General features: G+C 46.6%; 1 protein-coding gene across 1 annotated transcript in view; it reads left to right on the top strand.

Annotated features, from left to right (window-relative positions):
• Positions 1 to 22,692, top strand: part of OXSR1 (oxidative stress responsive kinase 1) — a 677,967-nt gene that overhangs the window by 453,906 nt on the left and 201,369 nt on the right. The window contains exons 6-7 of the mRNA XM_085628862.1: positions 7,538 to 7,647; positions 8,758 to 8,859. Coding sequence (XP_085484988.1) covers positions 7,538 to 7,647; positions 8,758 to 8,859 — 212 coding nt within the window. The remainder of the gene's footprint in view (positions 1 to 7,537; positions 7,648 to 8,757; positions 8,860 to 22,692) is intronic.

The raw sequence follows: 22,692 nt of genomic DNA, 5'->3' as shown, positions 1-22,692 counted from the left end.
TTTCTCCGAGGCATTTCTGCTCTGCCTCGGAGAAAGGCGGTGCTGTGTAGAGCTTAGCAGTTTTTCAAAGGTGGGTAATACCCATTATTTAACTATGTTCATTGCTTGGTTTTACTCGCTCCGAAGTAGCACTCACGGTGTCAAACATTTCGCATCAGGATGCCCCCTTACTCGCGCAGAAATCACTGAAACTGCCCACATAAACAGTCTGTAAACATAGCCGCCTCGGAGAAAGGCGGTGCTGTGTAGAGCTTAGCAGTGTTTCAAAGGTGGGTAATACCCATTATTTAACTATGTTCATTGCTTGGTTTTACTCGCTCGGAAGTATCACTCACGGTGTCACACATTGCGCAGCAGGATGCCCCCTTACTCGCACAGAAAGCACTGAAACTGCCCACATAAACAGTCTGTAAACATAGCCGCCGGCTCTCTTGCCAAAGCGCTTTGCATTGTGGAACCTGAAGTTCATATGTATTCACTATTCAAAGCATGGTTAAAAACGCCAGCATGCTATAAAGCCAAGACTAGTTAAAAGTGACACAAATTGCACCACTTGGCAACAATAGATAAGGCAGAAGATGCGTGCATAGTAAATTACAACTTCTTTGATAACAATCGACGCATAAAGATGTCTGGTTTAAAATGAAGCAGAAACAGGTCGTGGCTAAGATGTCCTCACTCACCATGCTGCTGCTGGGGGAGGGAAAGAGCAATCTGAAGAAACGGAAAGCAATGACTGCCGAGCACGAGAAACAGACAAACGAAGTGAGAAGCAGCCAGAGTGAATCATAAACGAGGGCGGCCGGAAGAGCTGGTTCAGTCTGCTGCACACGGAGACAGTGGACCCCGAATAAAGACGAGTGGAGAGGTATTCAAGGCGAGGATCACACACTCCATCTTAGCATGGTTCGTTCCTATTACTCCATCTTAGCATGGTTCCTGTCCCCCTCTTTCTTGAAGCTGCTTTAAAGAATTGGATACGTTTATCTATTTATATCTGTTGAATACCTGGAAAATATGTGAGTACAAGGAAGCAAACCTTAGACGACGTAGAACCCAAGATGCTATTTTAAATGTTCCTTTTTGTGCTGTTGTTTTTTCTTCTGACCTCAAACGTAGCGACCTGTGTTTTACGTGCGGCATCTTTGCGAGATGTCTTACACTTGGCTCGCTGTTGGTGTGCTGGGAGATGCACCAGGAACGGCTTGGATGTCCACTGCCAGGGACCGGGCTGTGCTATGACAGCTCGAGGAGGGGCCTCGAGTGGTTCCGGAGCGCAAGTAACATGAGCAATGCCAATAGCTCTAACTTTAGCAATGCCGAGACCATTGCATTGTAAATGCTTTTCTCTCTGTCTGTGCCTTTCTGCCCTCTGCTCCTGTCGTTTTTGGTGCCCTTCTGTGCCATTCGTTTCTGTGCCTTTCTGCCCTCTGTGCCTTTGACCGGCATTAATCTCCAATCATTTTCAAAGCTGCTAGTTGCCGTTCGCTTTGGTCTGAACTTTTTTTCCCCCTGCATGCATGCCTTGTTTTTCTCAGATCAGTTTGCCGGTGGGCTGGGCCTCGAACCAGGTCCTGGAGATTTGTCTGTCTTTTTGTTACATTCTCCGATCTAATAAAGATTGTTGTTGTATAATGGACACCGGCCCCCCTTCAACCAACCTTGTGACATCTGCCCTCCTCTAGGTCGTTTAGGCCAATCAGCAAATGGATTTTTGTGGTAAATCCAGCAGGCAGGTTACGCGCCCTCTGGTCTTTGTTCCACTTCCAGGTCATGTTGTTGAAACCGAGGGACATGCATGACGAGGCTTCGAGCAGAGCGTTTTGGTGTTATCCTTAGGAAATAAATATATCTCTAGCTGTATCTGTTTTTGCTGCAATTAAATTGGCAAAGGTGTAGGATGTTAAACCGGCAGGAAGGGATTGCGTGTAGTGAGATAAGTAGGGAGAAACCGAGACTAACGAGGCATCCTCCCCATCCCCCAAGGTGAGAGCTTTGAAACGTTTCCTATTTTTTAAACAAGAGGGCACAGGGATACCTTTCGCTCTGAGCCATATTCGAATACATTTGGTATTTTTCTATCCACATCTACAATCTACCCTGTTCTTTACCTTCCACGTTTTTTTTTAACTAAACAGTGCAAATTCGACCCGAAGGTTTTGGAGCGCCTTATCACAGCATCATTTATATTACACAGGATAGGTTCATTTTTTAGACACAAAGCAATTACATGATTTACCAAGAATCACAGGATATTGAGCGATGCTGGGACTCGAACATGGCTCCTCAGTTCTAAACTGCATTCATAAAGCCACATCCTCCCCCCCCCACCCCCCCCCCCCCCCCCCCATACGCTACAGGTAATGTATCCGCTTTCTGCCCTAATCCACGTATTTCTCCACGATTTACATCAGTTCTCTGCATCCTCACTTAACCTCTCCGCATTTGATCTTGACTCTCCTCATGTTGCCTTTCCAACTTCTATGCATGCACTATCATCTGCACCCTGCACTCTACATGCTCAGTACCTACGCTATCACATTTATTCTAAAAACGGTACTTCTGCTGTTTACTTGGGCTTATCCTTCTTAAGGGCTGTCCACTCACCACATGCAGTCCTGACGCTTCATTTGTGTTCTCCACTCTCCACTTACACACTCTACACTCTGAACATTCATTCACCACTGTGTAAATTCACCCTCTGTCCTACACAGCTGCTTTTCACCCCCACATGCACTTTTCATACAGTCTGCACACATTCTCTCTACTATCCACATACTCTTACATTTTCTCTCCATGATCAACACCACTGTGCCCACACTGTTAATATTTACATCACTTTCCAGTGAAGTTCCACTGTTTACCATATACATCAATTGCCACCCAGGTGTATGCGCTACACTCCACTTTTGTACCCCATCCTGCACTTGTACTCTACACCCTGTTCATCTGCTCTTAAGACTGCACATTTTCTTTATCCATCATTTGCTCTCTCCATACTGTGCAGTATCCATTCTCAACACCACTTCACCACATCTACGGTGTAGAATGTATATCTTTTCTCTCACCATGAACATCAGCCCTCCATGGTCCACACCCACTCTCCATTTTTGCTGTCACACTGGGAATTTGCTATTCATTCTGTTCATCCTCTTTCCATTGTCTCCACTGCACAATAGTCACCCCCCCCCCCCCCCCCATCTAGATGCATTGTCCACCCATGCTCTCCACTATGTACATCGGCTGTCCACCCTCCACTCGAGATCCTTCCTCAAGTCTACACACATGCTCCTTCAACCTTCATTTACACTCTCCACACGACAGATCGAACCATCAATAATGCAGCAGGTGCAGTGGAAAGGGAGTCCAGACGGGGTGAGGGGCATCTGCACCCAAATCATGGCACTGTTTCACTGCCTAAACAGGGCAGTAGGCCTTTTTCCGTTTCTGCATTGGGAGCCATGGTACTCTAGCACATGCTCTGTCTGTTGCGAGACATTTTGGTAGCTTACAGTAGGCTTGGAGCCCACCTATTGCTTACCCTGGTTGCCTTCATTATGCCTCTTATTTATTTTCTCATTAGTCAGCTTATGTAGGCTTTCTTTAAACTTTTTATGTTTTTTCCTACCCTGGAGCATGGACGTGTTACTCACGTTTCAGACAATACTTTTTTTTGGTTTTGTTGAAGCACCCTGAGAGTACCTGTGCTTTCCAGCTGTCTCTTTTGTACGTCTCTCCCTGCTGTATTCCTCTTTTTCACCATCTCTAAGTTGCCGTTGTTGGTTCCTCCTCACCCACCTTACCTTGCTCTTCTTGCTCCCCACCACCCCTTTGTCCATGTACTTCCCCCATTCACTCCCTCCATTGTCCATTTGCTAGCCAGAGCTGATTCCCCACCTTGAATTGTCAGCTTACGGCCCCATCGCCTCCTTGCTTCTCTAGCCACGTCTGTCTACCCTCTGGGTGGGAGGGGCAGGGACAGCAAGCTGACCATGGAGAGTGGGCGAAAGGGACTGTGGCTCGGCATTGTTAAAGTTAGAGCTATTGGCATTGCTCATGACAATGCCGTTTCTTTAAATGTTTTAAAAACAAAAACATAAACAAAAATAATGTCATTAGCAATGCCAATAGCTCTAACTTTACCAATGACGAGACCATTGCATTGTAAATGCTGGTTTAGTCTGTAAGCACTGTTTTCTTTAATGAGTTTCTCCCACTGCAGTCATGGCACTCTTTCCTGCACCATTCAGCACGCTATGTGTGCTTTGACTTTCCGAGCAGCCCGGGACAATGGCGCCCGCTTCTTTTAATAGATCTCACATTTACAAGTGTTTGAGCTATTAGCATTATAAATGACAATGCCTTTTATTTATGTTTTAGCAAAACAGATAAATAAAAGCCAATGTTATTTATAATGCTAATAGCTTAAACTCTACAAAATGCAAGACCTGTTGCATTGCAAATGCTTGTTCTATGAGGGGCTGGCTTCCACAGAATCTGGGCTCCCCGTTATCACCTGGTCTCCAACGCTGCCAAGCAAGTACTGTAACAGTGGGTGTCACCTCATCACAGTGGCGTACCATTAGCCCCCGCAGCCCTCCGAGCTTCAGCGGCACTTCCGGCACTGTGCTCGGGCCGGCGGGCCCTTTGCCTTAGAGGTTTAGAGCATTTAGCCCCTCAAGTTTCTTTACGCCACTCCCTCAACACTTGCAGCAGCCTGACCTGAAAAAGGCAGTCCGAGCCCGCTGGCAAGAAACCAGAAGGAGCATGCTGCCGTTGGCTCTGCTGCACTGGAACACAAACTCTAGCAGAGTGAGAGAGTTTGCACTGACACACCTGCTTCAGCGCTGGTGGCACCCAGTGCAACAGTCTTTTTGTCGCTCCTCCCCAAACACCCATGATCTCCTATACAGATTACCTCCCTACCACCTGGCTGAAGCGCCCTCTCATCTTTCCATAGCCCCTCTCTCACAAACATTTTATTTGTTTAAAGGCTGACTTTACTAATACATTCCGCTATCCACATAAAATACAGATATGTTGTCTGCAGCAGGCATATTTGCCCTCTGCCTACTTTATGACTCAGATCTCTCTCTCTAACAGGAACATTAATCACAAGAGTTATCTTGACATTTTTATTAATGCTTGAAAGCTGGAGGCACAAGGAACTCTGCAGCAGGTGCTTTTAAATCGGAAGTTGTTGCTAAACACAGTGCCCCCTGATGTCAGTCCACCCCACCCCTTTCATGCCAGCGCCCAGTGCGGCCGCACCGGTCGTCTAGCCCTAGGTGGCTAGGCTGACATGCTCCCCCAGTACTCCATAGAATCCACTTCATTCTCAGGCACCTGGGGCTTCAAGCTTTCCTGATGCTCCAGCTGAGGCTTACTCCAGAGTTTTGTTTGCGGCGACACTGCCTTGTGGAATCTAGTGAGAGGGGAGCTGATGAATATGCAGCATGTGAACAATTGTGCACAAGCTCAGGTGGCCCTCTCCTCGAAACAGGGAATGTGTGTTCGAAGAAGGTATCGGACAATCTCTGACCGATCCCCTGTAATACACTGAGGGATTAACTTCAGGGTTGGCGAAGATGACTCTTTGATGCATACTGAGAGCATGTATATATGACACTGCTTATCCTCACCCGACTTATGCTCCAAACCCTGCTAATGACACATCCTTCACAGCGCCTGCGCATGTGTCATTCGATCCCTTGATGCATTGTTTTTGATCTGCCATGTTGAAGGACAGAGACTGTGGTGCATGCATAGTATGTGTACGGTAAAGAAGGGAGTTATCGCAACGTTTACTCCCTCATCTTCCACGCCCTGGTCTAAGACGCGGTCGGGATGCAGCAAAAGCTGACTCATTTTGAAATGTCACTGGACTTGCACAGTAGCTACACACTGGCCTCTCCTCTTCATAGCAGATGTCTGTACTTCTGAGAAGTTTAACTAGAGTCCTTAATGCATATGAAGGCCTGGCCCTGCCTCCAGGAGACAGATTGCCTAAAAGAAGTGAAACTGAGGGGCAGCTGGATGAAATGCCACTACATAAGATCGAACTTAAATGCACTGCATGTTACTAGGGTCAAACCTAACAAGCATTGGTAAAGCTAGTAGGTTTTTTGACCTATTGACTTTGATTGTGCTTTTCGCTTTTCCTATGCAGTGTCAGAAAAAAATAATTGTGATGATGAAAATGTGGGCCAGATAGTGCATACATGTCATGATACTGTTGATAGCTGTGTGATTCTGTAGGCTGCACATGCATGATAACCTAGGCGTCACCAAGCTTGCACCACCCTACCAAATGATGTGGATGCCATTTTATTTATTTGTATATGTTTTACTTTTCCATGAGGGCGGACGTCACTTGGAGTACATTGCAAAACAATTGCTTCGATAAAAGGGCTTTTCTGAAAGTGGGGTTGGTCTGCAGCAATCGACAGCTGCCGCAATATAAAAAAAAAATAGTAAAAAAAATATATATTTTAAGGGGTTTAGGTGCAATAGAGGAACAGGTAGAGCGGTAAGCTAGGGTGAGTGGGTGAGGAAGCAGTAGACAGGCTGGAGGAATGGGGAAATAAACGTATTTTTAAAAAAATGTAATAAAAGGGTACAGTGAAGCAAGGCTCAGTGGGCAGACGAAGAAGCAACGTGGAGGGTGTGCGTGCATGGAACGCAAAAAGCCGCACACATGGGAGGAAGCAAGTGGAGGAGGAGGTAGCAACACAGAGCGAAAGGGATGGGTATTTAAGAGAGGAAAACAACAAAAGATGGGGAGAGTGCAAAAGAACGCATCCACTCTATGGATGGCTAAAATAAAAAAATGTTCCTTAAATGTGAGCAATGGAAGGATTCAAGTCATCCAGTAAAATGGGTGGCAAAGAGGAGGAGCAAACACCAGAGGAGAAAGGCAAGCCATCGGATAAGAAGCAAGTACGAGTGGCAAAGCCAACCAGTGCCGAGCAGTGATTAGGTTCTAAGCCCTCTGTAAGTTTTGGTATGATCCACAAGAGGTCTTCATGGGGCAGACATCTATGCAAAATGTGACATGTACCCTGCACAATTTAACTAGTCCTAGTGCAACCTAGTATCTCAAGTCCTAGAGGGTCTGAAAATAATGCTGTTGCACAGCTTTGCAAGACAGGCTTAAATAGGTTTAAGTTTTGGGCATCACACGAGTGATAATTGACACCTCATCAGCTGCATCCCATTGTATAACTGCCGGCTATCTTAAGTGGAACCGCTCTTCTAAGAATGTACCTTAAAGAGGCGATCAAGAATTACCGCAGGGCGTGTATTTTTTAGTAAAAAAAAAACAAAAAACCTGTATGCGCATTTATTAAATATAAAAATCTTTTAATTTATGGCGGTATGCTTAATATTATGCCATATGAGTGCTCACACATTGCTAGTGAATGGATTTTTTTTTAAATTACTTTAATTGCTATTAAATGGTGGCAGCTAGGTAAATAATGGCTGTTTTTCTGCTGGTTGTTTTTGAACTATAAAGTGTTTATGTTGGTTCTTTCAGACTTCGGCGTAAGTGCTTTTTTAGCAACTGGTGGTGATATGACGAGGAATAAAGTGCGAAAAACATTTGTTGGCACACCATGTTGGATGGCCCCTGAAGTTATGGAACAGGTATGCTCTCTCTCTTGTTTTCGACAACAATAATTGATGGCACCTGCTGCCCCATCGTAAAAAGCCCTCCTCATCCCAAATGTCAAGTGTTTATTGAAACATTAAAAAAACTCCATTATGTAAACGATATATCCAAGCAATGTAAAATATATGGCTATAGAAACCAAGTGAAGAACAGGCATACACCAAGAAAATGCTATTTCAGGTTCTGTGAATTAAAACAAACATTAGGGTGCTGGCATGAACAGCAATGCACTAAAAAACGTTTTGCCTCGGTGTCAATGACCCCTTAGCAAAACTCATTGATACTGGCCTGCTAAAGGTGTAGGCCGGCTGTATGTTAGGTATATACATATGTAATCAGTTGATGTGGGCTTTTGGGACCCATAGTATTCTGAAAAATGTTTTAAGGACTTTTTTTCTCACGGTCCTCACGTTTCTGTGGCCAGAATTTGTTGTTTCTCGAATTGATGCATTCGCCATATATCGTTAAAGCATGTTTTTACGCTAAGAGCAAGCCTTTTTGTCTAGGTACACAGTAAATTTTAGCTGAGCCCTTCGGATACGAGCAGGGCCACTTGATTTATACAGGACATAAAAGGAGTCCTTATTTACATCATATTTGATTTACATTTCGTATTGTATATGCCAGGATTTTTTCTTGCTTAACTGTTTGTTGCGGAGTTAATTGTCAGCCAATTGTTCCCCTCACTAGTACAAGTTTAATACCTGAATACAGCAGTCATAAATTGAAAGGTGACTATTTAAGCTTTGCAAAGTATTTGTGACTGTTTGTCTTTCCTTGCTGTCGAGAATTATGATCTGAGGGAGCCATAAGCAATAATGTTGAAATTTGCAAATTCCGCATACATTTTGCAGTAATCGATACTGATAAACTACCGTGTTTTCCAGTGGTCCTCCATATGGGTTGAAAATAAAGGAATGCCGCTTTCTGGTGTTTTTAAATATTTTGCAATCCATGTACAACACTGATGCATATTAAAGTGGAGAGGTATTTATACCCTTGCACAGCAGCATTTTACCAGCTACTGCATTTGGTTCTAAATAGAATTTGCGTGCCTATTATTTTTAATTCCATTTACTTTTCAGGTCAGAGGCTATGATTTTAAAGCTGATATCTGGAGTTTTGGAATAACGGCAATTGAGCTGGCTACTGGTGCCGCCCCTTACCATAAATACCCACCAATGAAGGTGAGCACACCCTTTCTTTTACCAAAATGAAGCCTTGCTAAAGAGTACTTACAGTTGTGACAGTTATACAGTTGTCAGTTCAAGAACATAATGGTGCTCCTTACATGCACCTGCGCTGTCACCACTAAACCATACATCACCGGTGGTTGGAAATTCTCCATCAGACTGAAAATATGTAATACTGAGAGCTTTCAGACACTGTGAATGGAGAAAATCCTCCTTTATGAATTATGTACAACATTTGAAAATCCTAGTAGTCCCAACTCGTTCTTGTGAAGCCCCAGGTCTGCCACAAACGTATGGTCTCATTGATAATTTTCCATTGCATTCAGAGGTTTGTTACCCATTTGATATTTGTCTGTCATCTTAATTTGAAATCTTGTTGTAATGTTTTATCTTTTAAATTCTTTTTTTGTGTTAATGCTATATTATATACTTTTTACAAGCCATGCAAATGTAATTGTTGAAGATTTTATGTATTGTTTCATAGAATCAAATGTTTTTTTAATATAATTTTCCAAAGAGGAATATACTTGACTCAAAATTTTAACATACGTTTAATATATGTTTAACATACATTTAACATACATTTAACATAAGTTTCTTAAAGCTAACTCTATTAATATACATTACTTTCATTCTTTAGAATATCCCATAATATCCATGCCACATCAGAAGCTTAGGCGGATTGCAAGACCATTTTATTGGCCTTTTTTGCAGCAGATGTAAGGACTCATTACTTTTTCCTAAATTCAAAACAACATCAGTTGTAAAGCAGACTAGGTCCCTAATATTTGTAAGCGGCTGGTCAGGGTTCGGTGTTGTGAAAAGGCATCCCTTCGTATTTGTCACCTGTTTTCGACTAAATATTTGTATTTATGTTTGGGTCTGTAATGTATTTTCTGCTGAACAGTGCTCTGAAGGAGAGCAATTCGATTGTATTTAGAAAGTACATTTGGAGTCCAATATTACTGGGGAAAGTTCCAGTTAGTCCCCTGTCCGCAAAATTATTGATTTGTGCTTGTTCCCTTTCTTTAAAGTTAAGGTTCATTTTAATGTTTGATTTATGCCAATATTGGCATACACAAAAACATAATACAATATTTAGTAAAACATTTGTATAAAAATTCAATTTAAAATCTATCTATCAGACACCTTATTGTATTCCTCATGTTTAAACACTACTTCTTTTAACATTTAGCTCTATGATTATTATTGCAGAAAATGCGCCTAACTTGTTAGAGTATATAATGAAATGTGAAAATTTAACACTATCTGAAAGAGACACATTAGTGATAGATTCCTTACCTTAGAATATCCCCAGGCATCAGGCTGGATCCGGAAAGTTTTTTCGCTAGCAGTACCCCTGCGCGTCAGTAGGTGGCGTCGTATGCGCCAAGATGACGTCACGGAGACTACTTAGGCACCACCCATGCACGCTGACGTCAGTTCTTCCGTTTTCCGCGCCAGTAAGCGCAGATCCGGTTAGAGCACAAACCTCAATCACTTTTTGACTATCTTTTTGAGACTTTTTGTCTCCTGTGAGTTGTCTACTCTGGTGCACGTAGGGATGTCTGTCTACTCTGGTGCATGTAGGGATGCCTGGTTTTAAGTCTTGTGGGGCCTGCCGCTTCAATATGTCGGTGGCGGACCCCCACGACGTCTGTCTCTACTGCCTGGAGAGCGACCACGACTCCCGGGCTGGTACGGACTGTTTGTCCATGGCCCCAAAGTCCTTGCAGGAGCGGCGCTGGAAGCTGTTTGAGATCCAGCACTCGTCCCCGCGCCACTCGCGGTCCAGGGGCCGGTCCAGAGAACGCTCGCGGGGTCGCCATCATAATCATCGTTCTTCGGGGTCCAAGTCTTAACCCTCGGATTCGGGTAAGAGACGACACAAAAAGAAGTCGAAGAAGCGTTGTCGCTCTCTGACGTCCCCCCGTTAGTCCCCGTATGCGGACGAGGGGGACAGGGGTTCCGCCCCTGCGGCTCCTTCGGATCCCGGGAGTCCCGCGGCCTACCCACCTTACCCGGGTCCGTCGGCAACTCCCGCTCAGGTGCAAGAATTTCTTGCCACCTTGGACCACCTGTTTCGGCCTCGGGCTCCCGCAAGCGTGCCCTCGGGTCCTGTGTCAGGATCCTGTGGGGCAGTTGGCACCGCTGGAGGCTCCGGCCCTGACGCCGCAGGATGCTGCGCCCCTGGCCCCGGCCACGGAGCCACAAGGTCCCACGCTGCCGGCTCTGGCTCCATTACCGCCCTCTGCTCCGCTTCTGGCACCGCGGTGGGTACCATTTGTTCCGCCTCTGCCCAGGTTCTCGGACAATTTTGTCCCTTCCTGGGATCTGCACTGGGACACAGCGCCTGTTCGGCCCCATCCGGCGCCGTTCTCGGTGCCGTTTGTTCCTTCCCCAGTCCTTGCCGGCGCAGCCTGTCCCCCATACAGCGGAGGTGGAGGATAACTGGGAGGGGTCCGAGGACCCTCTTGCCCGTCAGTGTGACTCCAAGCAGGACTGGGCGGGCGAGTTAGAGGAGGCCGGCAGCCTCGATCTCTCCTCTGACCCGGGGTTTGCCTCTCCTCCGCCTACCATGGAGGAGGGCGCTTCCTACACGATGGTGCTTCGTCGGGCCACTGAGGTCCTCCACCTTGATCTCCCTACGGTGGCCCTCAAGACTAATCTCCTCACGGAGGTGCTCCAGACAGCGCCCTCTTTGTCGGAGCCCCTGCTGCCCTTTAACGACGCCCTCACTGACGTCTTAATAGGCACTTGGTCGCGGCCTGCCACGGGGGCCCCGGTGGATAAGAATGTCACCAGGCGTCATCGCCCAGCGCCGGGTGACCCTGCCTTTTTGACCACTCATCCTACGCCCGAGAGCCTGTTCATCCAAGCTTCGATGTCTCAGAGTGCCTTTCCCACGGCTCCGCCGGATAAGGACTCTGAGCTGGAGCAGTTCGAAAAGCGGTTGTTCTCTTCGGCGAGCTTAGGGCTGCGGTCGATGAACACCGCTTGCATCTTGGGCCGCTATTCCTACGTGGTGTTGGATGCCGTTGCACAGGTGAGGCCTCAAAAGGCCCAAGCTGTGCTGTCTCAAGCTGTTGCTGAGGATAAAGATGCGGCTAAATTCGCTATTCGGTGTGGTTTGGACACCGCAGACTCACTGGGTAGAGCCATTTCTACGACTGTGGCGCTTCATCACCACGCCTGGTTGAGATCTACCGGGTTCTCGCCAGATGTACAAAGCTCACTCATGGACATGCCTTTTGATGGCACCCATCTGTATGGTGATAAGGCAGATTGTGCGCTGGAGTGTTTTAAGGACTCGCGGGCTATGGCCAAGTCCTTAGGTCTTACTACGAAAAGCCCAGCCACTCCTGGTTTTTGTTCCTTTCTTGGTCAAGGCAGGGGCGCCCAGGCACGTTCCTTCAGCAAGCCTGTACAGAACCAGCCTCAGCATGGCCGCGGTTACCGCAGGGGCAGGTCTTGGAATCAGCGTGGGGGTCAGTCCACCTCCGCCCCTGCTGCTTCTACCTCCACACCTTCCTTATCCGAGCTTTGTGGAGCACCCCACGCTGGTGGGGGTGGCAGGATCCGCCATCACCTCCCCCACTGGCACGCTATCACATCAGACAAGTGGATGTTGCAGCTCATCCGCAAGGGTTACTCCCTTCCCTTTCAGTCCACCCCACCAGCCATGCCACCTCGGTACCACCGCATGTCGGGGGAATACTTGGCAACTCTCCAGCAGGAAGTTACAACCCTCTTGGCCAAGGGGGGCCATCGAGTGCGTTCCTGGGCTGGAAGTAGGGAGTGGTTGTTATTCCCACTACTTTCTGGTCTCCAAGAAGGACAAAGGGGGTCTGCGTCCCATTGTGGATCTCCGGAACGTCAACCGCTTCCTCCGAAAGGAGAAGTTCAAAATGCTGACTCTGGCTCAGGTCTTGGCTGTCGTCGACCCTGGAGACAGGATGGTAGCGTTGGATTTGCAGGACGTATATTTTTACATCCCCATCCTGCCGGCCCACTGGCGTTGCCTGCGGTTCACGGTAGGCCAGGAGCATGTGCAGTTTGCCGTGCTCCTCTTCAGCCTTACCAGCGCCCCTCGGGTGTTCATGAAGGTGATGGCGGTGGCCGCAGCTCACCTGCGCAAGTCAGGTGTGTCAGTCTTCCCTTACCTAGACGACTGGTTGCTGAAGGCGGGCTCGCCCCAGGCAGTCGTCCAGCACCTTCAGACTACGGCCGTCCTCCTGCATTTGCTGGGGTTCTCCATCAACGTGCCGAAGTCGCACCTGAGTCCCTCTTAGAAGCTCCCCTTCATCAGAGCGATTCTCGATTTGACTGTGTTTCGGGTTTATCCTCCCGAGTAGCGAGTCCGGGATATTCAGGCTATGATTCCGATCTTTCAGCCTCTATCCTGGGTTTCAGTCAGGATGCCCCTCCGGCTCCTGGGCCTGATGGCCTCCTGCTGGTGCCACATGCCAGATGGCATATGCGGGGTCTGCAGTGGGACCTGAAGTTCCAGTGGGCACAGCATCAGGGCAACCTGTCCGATCATGTCCAGATCTCGGAGGGCACTGCACGACAATTGCAGTGGTGGCTCACGAATCGCGATTGGGTCAATGGCAGATCCCTCTCCTTTCCCCAACTGGAGCACACAGTGGTGACGGATGCGTCCCTCCTGGGATAGGGAGGCCACATGATAGAGGCGGAGATCAGAGGACTCTGGTCTCCGGCGGAGTCCCGGCTCCATATCAACCTTTTGGAACTTCGGCCGATCCGACTTGCACTGAAGGCATTCCTTCCATTTGTCCGGGGAAGTGTGGTGCAGGTGTTCACGGACAACACCACCGCCATGTGGTATTGCAACAAACAGGGCGGGGTGGGGTCGTGGACCCTTTGTCAGGATTGGCTCTGCGCCTCTGGACATGGCTGGAACCCTGGTGGTTCAACATCTGGCGGGCTCTCTGAACGCCAGAGCAGACTAACTCACCCGCCGGTGCATGATGGATCACGAATGGCGTCTAAACTCGGACGTGGCACAAGGCCTCTTTCGGCAGTGGGGAGAGCCTTGGTTAGATCTGTTCGCCACCCAAGAGAACGCGCAATGTCAGCAGTTCGGCGTGTTGGAGTTTCCAAGGCGGCACTCGCTCGGACGCCTTTCGTCGCGAGTGGAGTTGCGGTCTGTTGTACGCCTTCTCGCATTTACCACTTCTGCCCAGAGTGCTGAAGAAGATCAGGCGCGACCGGGCCCAAGTCATCTTAGTGGCTCCGGATTGGGCACGAAGGTACTGGTATCCCGAGCTACTCAGTCTGTCAATCGATCCCCCGATACGACTGCCTCTTCAGGAGGTCCTTCTGTCGCAGCAGCAGGGGACGGTCCTCCACCCGAACCTGTCCAGTCTCCACCTCCATGCGTGGAGATTGAGCGGCGACAGTTGATGCCATTCGACTTGCCTCCTGAAGTCTGTGATGTGATTCTGGCAGCCAGGCGTCCCTCCACAAAATCAGTATATGCCTGCAGGTGGAACAAATTTGTGGCATGGTGCACAGCAGAGGCTGTGGATCACCTTTCTGTCCCTCTTTCTGAGGTTCTCCTCTTTCTTCTTTCTTTGGCCCAGCAGGACTCTGCTCTGGGCACCCTAAAAGGTTATCTCTCTGCTATTTCTGCTTTCTTGCGGCTTCCTGATCAGCCTTCTCTTTTCAAATCCACTGTTGTTTCTCGCTTCTTTAAGGGCATTACTCACATGTTTCCTCCTGTCCCTTTCGTAATGCCTCAGTGGGATTTGAATCTGGTCTTGACGTTTCTGATGTGCGCTCCCTTTGAGCCACTTCATAATTGTCCCCTTCGTCTCTTGACACTTAAGACTGCTTTCCTGATTTGACTCCTTACCACAATGTCATAAGGAAAGCAGCGGAGCTCTTGGACTTGCAGCTCCCAATGGCTGAATTTAAATCCAACATCCTGATGGAGGTTCTTCATTCTCCCTCCACTGTGGTAGTCTTTGCTTCCTTTTAATGATGCCATCACTGAGCCAGTCATGGAGGTTTGGCGTAAGCCCTTTTCAGCTCCGTCAGTGTCTAAATGTGTTGCTAGGAGGTATAGGGCGGCTCCAGGAGATCCGGACTTTCTAACATCCCATCCTTCTCCTGAGAGTCTGGTGGTTCAAGCTGCCTGTTCAAAGAAGGCATCTGGGGCATTTCCACAAGTTCCTAGTGATAGGGAGTCGAAACAGATTGATCAGTCGGCCAAGAAGGTGTTCTCCTCAGCGAGTATGGCCTTGAAGTCCACAAATGCCACCTGTCTTTTGGGCCATTACATCCACGCACTTATGGATTCAGCAAAACTGGCTCCTAAGTTGTCTGAGGAGGACATGCAAAATTTTAATGAGGTCTTGTAGGACACTCGGGCGGCTGCACGACAGGTTATTTAGAGTGGTTTGGACACTGCGAACTGTGTTGCCGGGATCATGGGCTCCTCGGTTACCACAACGAGAAGTGCATGGCTTAAATCGTCTGAGTTCTCTCCAGATGTGCAGGCTACACTTCTGTACCTGCCCTTCGATGGTTCTGGGCTTTTCGGAAAGAAAGCAGATGCAGCCTTGGAGAGGTTCAAGGACAGCAAAGCCACGGCGCCGCCTGGAGGTTCCTCTTACAGGGGGTACAGAGGTTTTGGGAGGCCGTCCTTTCGGACCTATAGGCAGCCTCAGCAGCAGCAAAATACCCTGTATAAGAACTACAGGGGCAGGAACAGAGGTCGTCCACGAGGTAGTCAGCTCTCCTCCTCCTCTTTCTCCCTCCCTCCTACCATTGCAAAGCAGCCCTAGATCTGCCATTCTGGATCATGTTGGTCCTGTGGGAGGTCGGCTTACCCATTTTCTGCAAGATTGGGAATCGGTCACTACAGACCTTTGGGTTCTAAATCTTATAAAAAATGGGTATGCTCTTCCCTTTCGGGAATTCCCTCTAAATTACCTTCCTTGCCAAGGTGCTTGCTCGGAGGACCACCTTCTTCTCCTGCTGGAGGAAGTCCTAACATTACTGAAAAAAGGTGCTATAGAGGTGGCTCCAGAGCGGGAAAGGGGTCAGGGATGCTTCTCCCGGTATTTCCTGATACCCAAGAAGGATGGCAGGCTATGCCCAATCCCGGATCTCAGGATCTTGAACCTTTTTCTGAAGCAGGAGAAGTTCAAGATGCTCACCCTTGCGCAGGTTCTTCAAGCGCTGCAACAGGAGGACTGGATGGTGTCGATCGACTTGCGTATTTCCACTTTCCAATCCTGAAGTCGCACAGAAAGTATCTCCGTTTTACGGTAGGGTCGCAACATTATCAGTTTGCGGTTCTCCCGTTTGGTCTTACTACTGTACCTTGAGTCTTCACCAAGGTGATGGCGGTGGTGGCTGCCCATCTCAGAAGGTCGGGGATTCCAGTGTTCCCCTATCTGGAAGACTGGCTGATCAAAGCGGAGTCGCCAGAGAAGGTGCTTCATCATCTGCAAGTTACAACTCCGCTGTTGTACAAATTGGGTTTCTCAATAAACGTGCCCAAATCTCACCTGGTGCCCACTCAGCACAACCTGTTCATACGGGCGGTACTGGACACTACTGTGTCGAGCATTCCCACCTCCACAAAGGATTCTCCACATACAGGAAATGATTCCCTTGTTTTACAATGGAGCGGTCGTTCCAGTCCTGAAGGTCCTTCGTCTGCTCGGTCTGTTTGCTTCCTGCACTCTGTTGGTCAACCATGCACACTGGCACATGAGGGCGCTCCAGTGGTGCCTCCGCAGTCAGTGGTATCAGCACAACGGAGATCTCAGGGAGTCTGTGAGGATCTCAAGAGCAGCTGCAGCAGATCTGTCTTGGTGGAGCGTGGAGGGCAATAGGTCTCAAGGAAAGTCCTTCCATCTACCTCCATCGGTGGCCACAGTGATAACGGATGCATCCACTTTAGGGTGGGGTGCTCCTCTGGGGGATCTGGAGATCAAGGGTTCTTGGTCTCCAGAGGAAAGTTTGCTTCACATCAACCTTTTGGAATTGCGGGCGATAGCTTCCTCCCTTCCCTTCACGGTCAGTCGGTTCAAGTCCTGAGGGACAACACTACCGTGATGTGGTATGTCAACAAGCAGGGAGGAGTGGGGTCGCATTGTCTCTGCAGAGAGGCTCTGCTTTTCTGGTCCTGGGTTTAGGATCATCAGATTTTTCTGATGGCAAATCATCTGGCTGGAGTTCTGAACGTGCGTGCAGACAGTCTGAGTCGACTGTTCTCGGCCGACCTCGAGTGGAGGCTCCATCCGGAGGTGGTTAGTCACGTCTTTCGGACGCGGGGAACTCCTCGGTGGACCTGTTTGCCACTCACGAGAACGCTCACTGCCCGTCATTCTGCAGTCTCCAGTATCCGATGCAGGGATCTTTGGGGAACGCGTTTCAGTTGAAATGGGACTCATCTCCTTTACGCGTTTCCTCCCATACCCTTGATTCCTCGGGTTCTGAGGAAGATTTGCCAAGACCGGGCCCAAGTCATATTGATCGCCCCGTATTGGCCAAGAAGGGTGTGGTATACAAGTCTTCTCCACCTCTCCTCGTGCCCTCCGCTCAGTCTCCCTCTCAGGGCAGACCTCCAGTCGCAGGGGCAGGTTCTACACCTCCACCCCCAGAGCTTACACCTTCATGCCTGGAGATTGAACGGGGCAACCTGAATTCTTTTTCTCTCCCGCCTGATGTGGTAGACGTGATTTTGTCTGCCAGGCGTCACTCCACCAAGTCTATCTATTCCTATAGGTGGTCCAAATTTGTCCATTGGTGTGGGGAGAAGTCTATTGACCCTTTGAGGGCTCGTTTATCCAACATCCTTCAGTTTGCTCTCTCTCCAGCCCAGCAAGGCTTTTCTGTAGCTACTGTGAAGCGTTATTTATCGGCTTTGTCGGCATTCCTTTGCTTGCCGGATCAGCCGTCCTTGTTTAAATCACCTATTGTATTACGGTTCATTAAGGGCCTTACCAACAAATTTCCGCCCACTCCATTTATTGTGCCTCAATGGGACTTAAATCTTGTCTTAACTTACTTGATGGGTTCTCCCTTTGTACCTTTGCACAAGTGCCCCTTATGGCTTTTGTCTTTTAAAACCGTTTTTCTCATTGCCATTACCTCGGCAAGGAGGGTAAGTGAGCTTCAAGCTCTGCGTTCGAAACCTCCGTTCTTGACCATTCATGCTGACAGAATGGTACTCAGGACCAGGGCTGCTTTTCTGCCTAAGGTGGTAACTCCTTTCCATCTGGGGCAGTCCATTACCCTTCCTACCTTCTATCCTCCCCCTCACCCTTGCAATGCGGAGGAGCGGCTTCACCGCTTGGACCCTAAAAGTGCTGTGAGTTTTTACCTCGATAGAACTAAAGACTTTCGAGTGGATGACCAGCTCTTCATGGGCTTTATTGGCTGCAGGAAAGGCCGAGCGGTGCACAAGCGCACTCTTTCCAGATGGATTATCTTGTGCATCAAGATCTGTTACTCTTTGGCCGGTAAGGAACCTCCAGAGGGTATAAGAGCTTATTCTACCAGGTCAAAGTCTTCTACATCTGCCTTATCTAGAGGTGTTTCTGTGGAGGACATTTGGTGAGCGGCAACTTGGGCCTCCCTCCACACTTTTGCGAAGCATTACTGCTTGGATACCGAGGTGAGGAGGGACGGACACTTTGCACGTTCCGTCCTTCAGGACTTTTTGGTGTAGAAGGGTGAACACCCTCCTCCGGGAGTGGGGACTGCTGTGGGAATCTATTCACAAGGCGAGGAATCCACTGGCAGATGTATCCATCAGAAGAACAAGTTACTTACCTTCGGTAACGCTTTTTCTGGTGGATACAGTATCTGCCTGTGGATTCCTCACTGACCCACCGCCTCCCCGTTGTCCACCCTTGTATACCTACAATAGTGACAATGTGATAAAATCTATCTGTTACTGTCAAAGGAAGTGTGTTATTTCTTTTACTTTCCTGCATTGACTTCACACTGTGCGTGTTGGTTTGAATATTATGTACTGTGTATACTGTATATTTATTGTTGTCGGTCCGTCCGTGTGCCTCGAATGCACGGAAAAAAAGGGCGGAAATGACTTAATCACGCTGACGAGGTCCTCCCATGGCTCCAGTGACGTCAGCGGAGCAGCGTGCGGAGCCATGCTATTGTGACGTCTTCCTCGTCGGCGTGGAGAGCTACAAAATTTTCCGAATGTTGCTGGCGCAGGGGATATTCACAAGGTGAGGAATCCACAGGCAGATACTGTATCCACCAGAAAAAGCGTTACCGAAGGTAAGTAACTTGTTCTTCTGGACCAGAGGTTATCTCAGTATGCTTATTAAATAAATATTGAAAATAATCAGTAGATGCAGTAATAAGGCAATAACAATCATGTAAAATTCTCATATGTATTTTAATATCAGTCTGTGTTTACAGTATTAGTTATAAAATAAAATTCCTCACAATATTTAGAGAAGGCATCCAGTGTCCTTTACAAACCCATTCCGGTTAGATCCAGAAGTATTGTATCATCTGCATAAAAAGATACTTTGAATATGGGTTCTACTCAATGTTGGTGGAAATCCTTCATTGTTTGAAATACGTTTTGGAGTATCTGCTATATAAGTGATGAACAATAGCAGGGCTAAAATGTAGCCTTGACTCAAAATGGAATGATTAGATCTCAATCCAGTTTGCATAGTTGGAAAAATTTCCATTGACACAACCCAGTTTTCCAAATACTGTAATGGGTGTTTCCTAAATATTTTTCTGAATATGTTCTTATAGGCTATAATCCTTTAATTTCCAAGACCTGTTTGAGCTATTTTCATATACAATATCTAATGCTTCCTTTCCATTTGTGAAAAAATCTTATTTAGATAAATTGCAGCATGGAAGAGTTGAAGCATTTTAGAACAGATCAGAGGTGGTAGTTACATCAGGTCTACTGCTACTCCATCTAAACCCTTGTGCACCTGAAGGTTTCATTTTTATGTATGCTTCTAATAATTTTTCTGATGGTACTTCATTTGACATATATACTTTATCAGCCATCACTGTTTATAAACTTGCAGCTCCCGCTACCATGTAAGCATCTGTTTGTAGCCTGTAGTGCTGTAGATTCACATGGGCTGAACACCTCCCATGGAAGCCTTTGGTTGCTGCAGATGTACATTCTTTCACTTCATCTCTTGTGTCATGATCAGTAAACTGTCCTAGCTACTGCTCCATCTCTACACTCACCTGCTGTAGGACAAAAAATCTCATAATGGAGCCAGTGGACATGCGTATTGCCAACTAAGGGAGGAGTCCATATACCCTGTGACTCCAAGGACTTCTTTGCAGGCACTAGATGGCAGGATTTATGCAGAGCATGTAAATCTTCAACACTACATGCTACGAACAGATGCATACAGGGTAACCTATTCCTTTCCGGTGGAGGCCAAAGCCTAGTTTCCTAATATCAGCTCATAATATTTCTTCAGTAGTTCTCTGAGAATAGAAAGTTGATTGGGCTTTCAAAAGATAATCTAATCCATGTTCTTGTTTAGTTAAGCATACTCTTCATATAACTTGGTCTTATGTACCACTGATTGAGACTTGAACACAGAATTTTGAATAACCTTGAATGATTTAAACAACAACTTTCTTCAGCTGAGAAAGTATCTTCAGAAATCTATTGCTTTGAATAGATGCCGAGCTACTCAATCAAATTTGGTGCATAAACAGTTGATTGTAGGGATATTGATAGAACAATAAAAGACCAGAATCCTGTTTCTTTAGTTCCACTGTATTCTCTCCCTTTCCTGAGGATCTTCTCTAGTTTTTTACTTTACTCCTAATCTCAACTGATGTACTTGTTTAATCAATTGTTTATTCATACATTTTAGTCTCCTAAACGTTTTTACATGGGGTGCTAGTATTAGCCAATGGACTGAATATTTGTTAGTCCAGTTCTTTTCCTAGCCTTCTCCTCTTTGATAATCATGCATAAATATTCTTTCTTCTCTTGTATTCAGTATTCTTCAAATAATATTTATTTGTTTTCTTTTTTATTATTCTGAATCCCTTCTTTACCCTAATTTTTTTTTAATTTGGGCTCAGTTAATTTTTTTTATGTGATGTGACTTCATTTTTTAGGTCTCGCCTGACCCAGCGCATGCGCTGGTCTGGCGAGACTTATTGAGAGGGCTCCAAAAAGTGCTACCAGGCCAGCCTAGAGCTACAGTGCATGTGCACATGCGCGCCGCGCTTTACCGTGATTACTTTCACTTTCGCGGCCGCACGGCCGCTTTGCATAGCCAATAGGTCTCGCTTTTGGGACCTTATAAGTATTTAGTTATGCAACTGTTGCATGGCTAAACACTTATAAGGTCCCAAGGGCGAGACCTATTGGCTATGCCAATGCTTGTTTAAAATTCTATCTTGGTTACGAAAACTCCCAGCATCTTCGGGGTGTGTTTCCATAAAACCCATGATATCGATATTAGACTTACTTTTATCTTGCTGGGTTAATTCATACAAACATCACTAGTTTTGGTACCTACGTTTGTGTGAATTTTACTAGCACAAATCTTCTAATTTGTTTGTGTCTCCTTATTTTTTTTAATCAAATCACTCTTTGTTGGAAAGAGATCGAATTAGTAATCAGAATCATTTACAAATGTCTCTAATAGCTTTAACATAGATTCCAAAACACTTTTGTATTGATAATCAACACCTAAAACCAGATTGATTACATTACTCTGTTTCATAGATATTCTTTCTGATCTCATTTACTAGAGTTCATGAAGTTTTGTTCTATCTGACATCATCAGTAGATGAGAGAAGAAGACATTTTATCTTATGTTGTCCCTTTATAAAATGTTTATCAATTGGACAACTGCACTTCAAATGCCAATATATCATCATTTGTTTACAGCAATTCCATTTTATTTTAATCATTGAACATAATAGCATAAAACCGTCAACTTGATCGTACCTCTGTCCACCTTCAGGGATAGTCCTGGTATTATTGCTATTTTACATCCATCACATCAATTTCTGTAAAGCCAATGCATAAGATTCCTAGTCGTTTAACACCATTTGCAGAAACGTTTCCTTTAAAAAATGTGTTAGGGGCCCCACTAAGTGGTGTGGACATGTTCATGCATTGGCTCGTCTGCTTAAATTTCCTCATGCACCAGAAATGGCTTTTAATAGGTTTCTTTGGGGTTGTAGTTAGACCAATGTTACATAAGGTGAATCTGCTTCTTTTATAACAGACAAGCTCAACAAAAAGGGGCATAAAACCTTCTGGGTTATGTCCATTGGTGCACTAGGGTAAGTTCAATAATTCCCATCAGATTATTCTCAAGTCTACCCTTATCGGATTGTATCAAATGTTTAAACGGGATTTTGTCAAATGTGAGTTGTGATGGTGCATGCAAATTGACCCAAAAATGCATATGTAGATGCTTTTGTATTGTGTAGAGCAGGGCAGTGAACATAACAAAGGCTTAGCCATCATAAATGCAGCAGATGAATTGGCATTGGGCCTATCGACGTGAAGGGCCTACTGCATTATCTACTGCGCGCAGGTGTTTTGTTGATTGCACGCCAAAGGCAATTCCATAGGGCACTCATCCATGCCTAGACTGCACAGTTTGAGAACGCCTGTTTCTAACCTTTCAATATTATACCACCTTATGTATAACATCAAGTGTTTATACACTGTACCTTCAGACAACAACTTGTGTTGAGCATTGCAAATCTGACCGCTGCATGATGCCAGAATGCTGTATTTGATACGTTTCTGGCTGGTTGACATCTAACCAAGAGAATCATAGC

The sequence above is a fragment of the Triturus cristatus genome, chromosome 10 (assembly GCF_964204655.1).
Source record: "Triturus cristatus chromosome 10, aTriCri1.1, whole genome shotgun sequence".
Classification (NCBI taxonomy): Eukaryota; Metazoa; Chordata; class Amphibia; order Caudata; family Salamandridae; genus Triturus; species Triturus cristatus.
The sequence above is the reverse complement of the archived record's forward strand: the minus strand, read 5'-3'. Positions and strand labels throughout refer to the sequence as shown.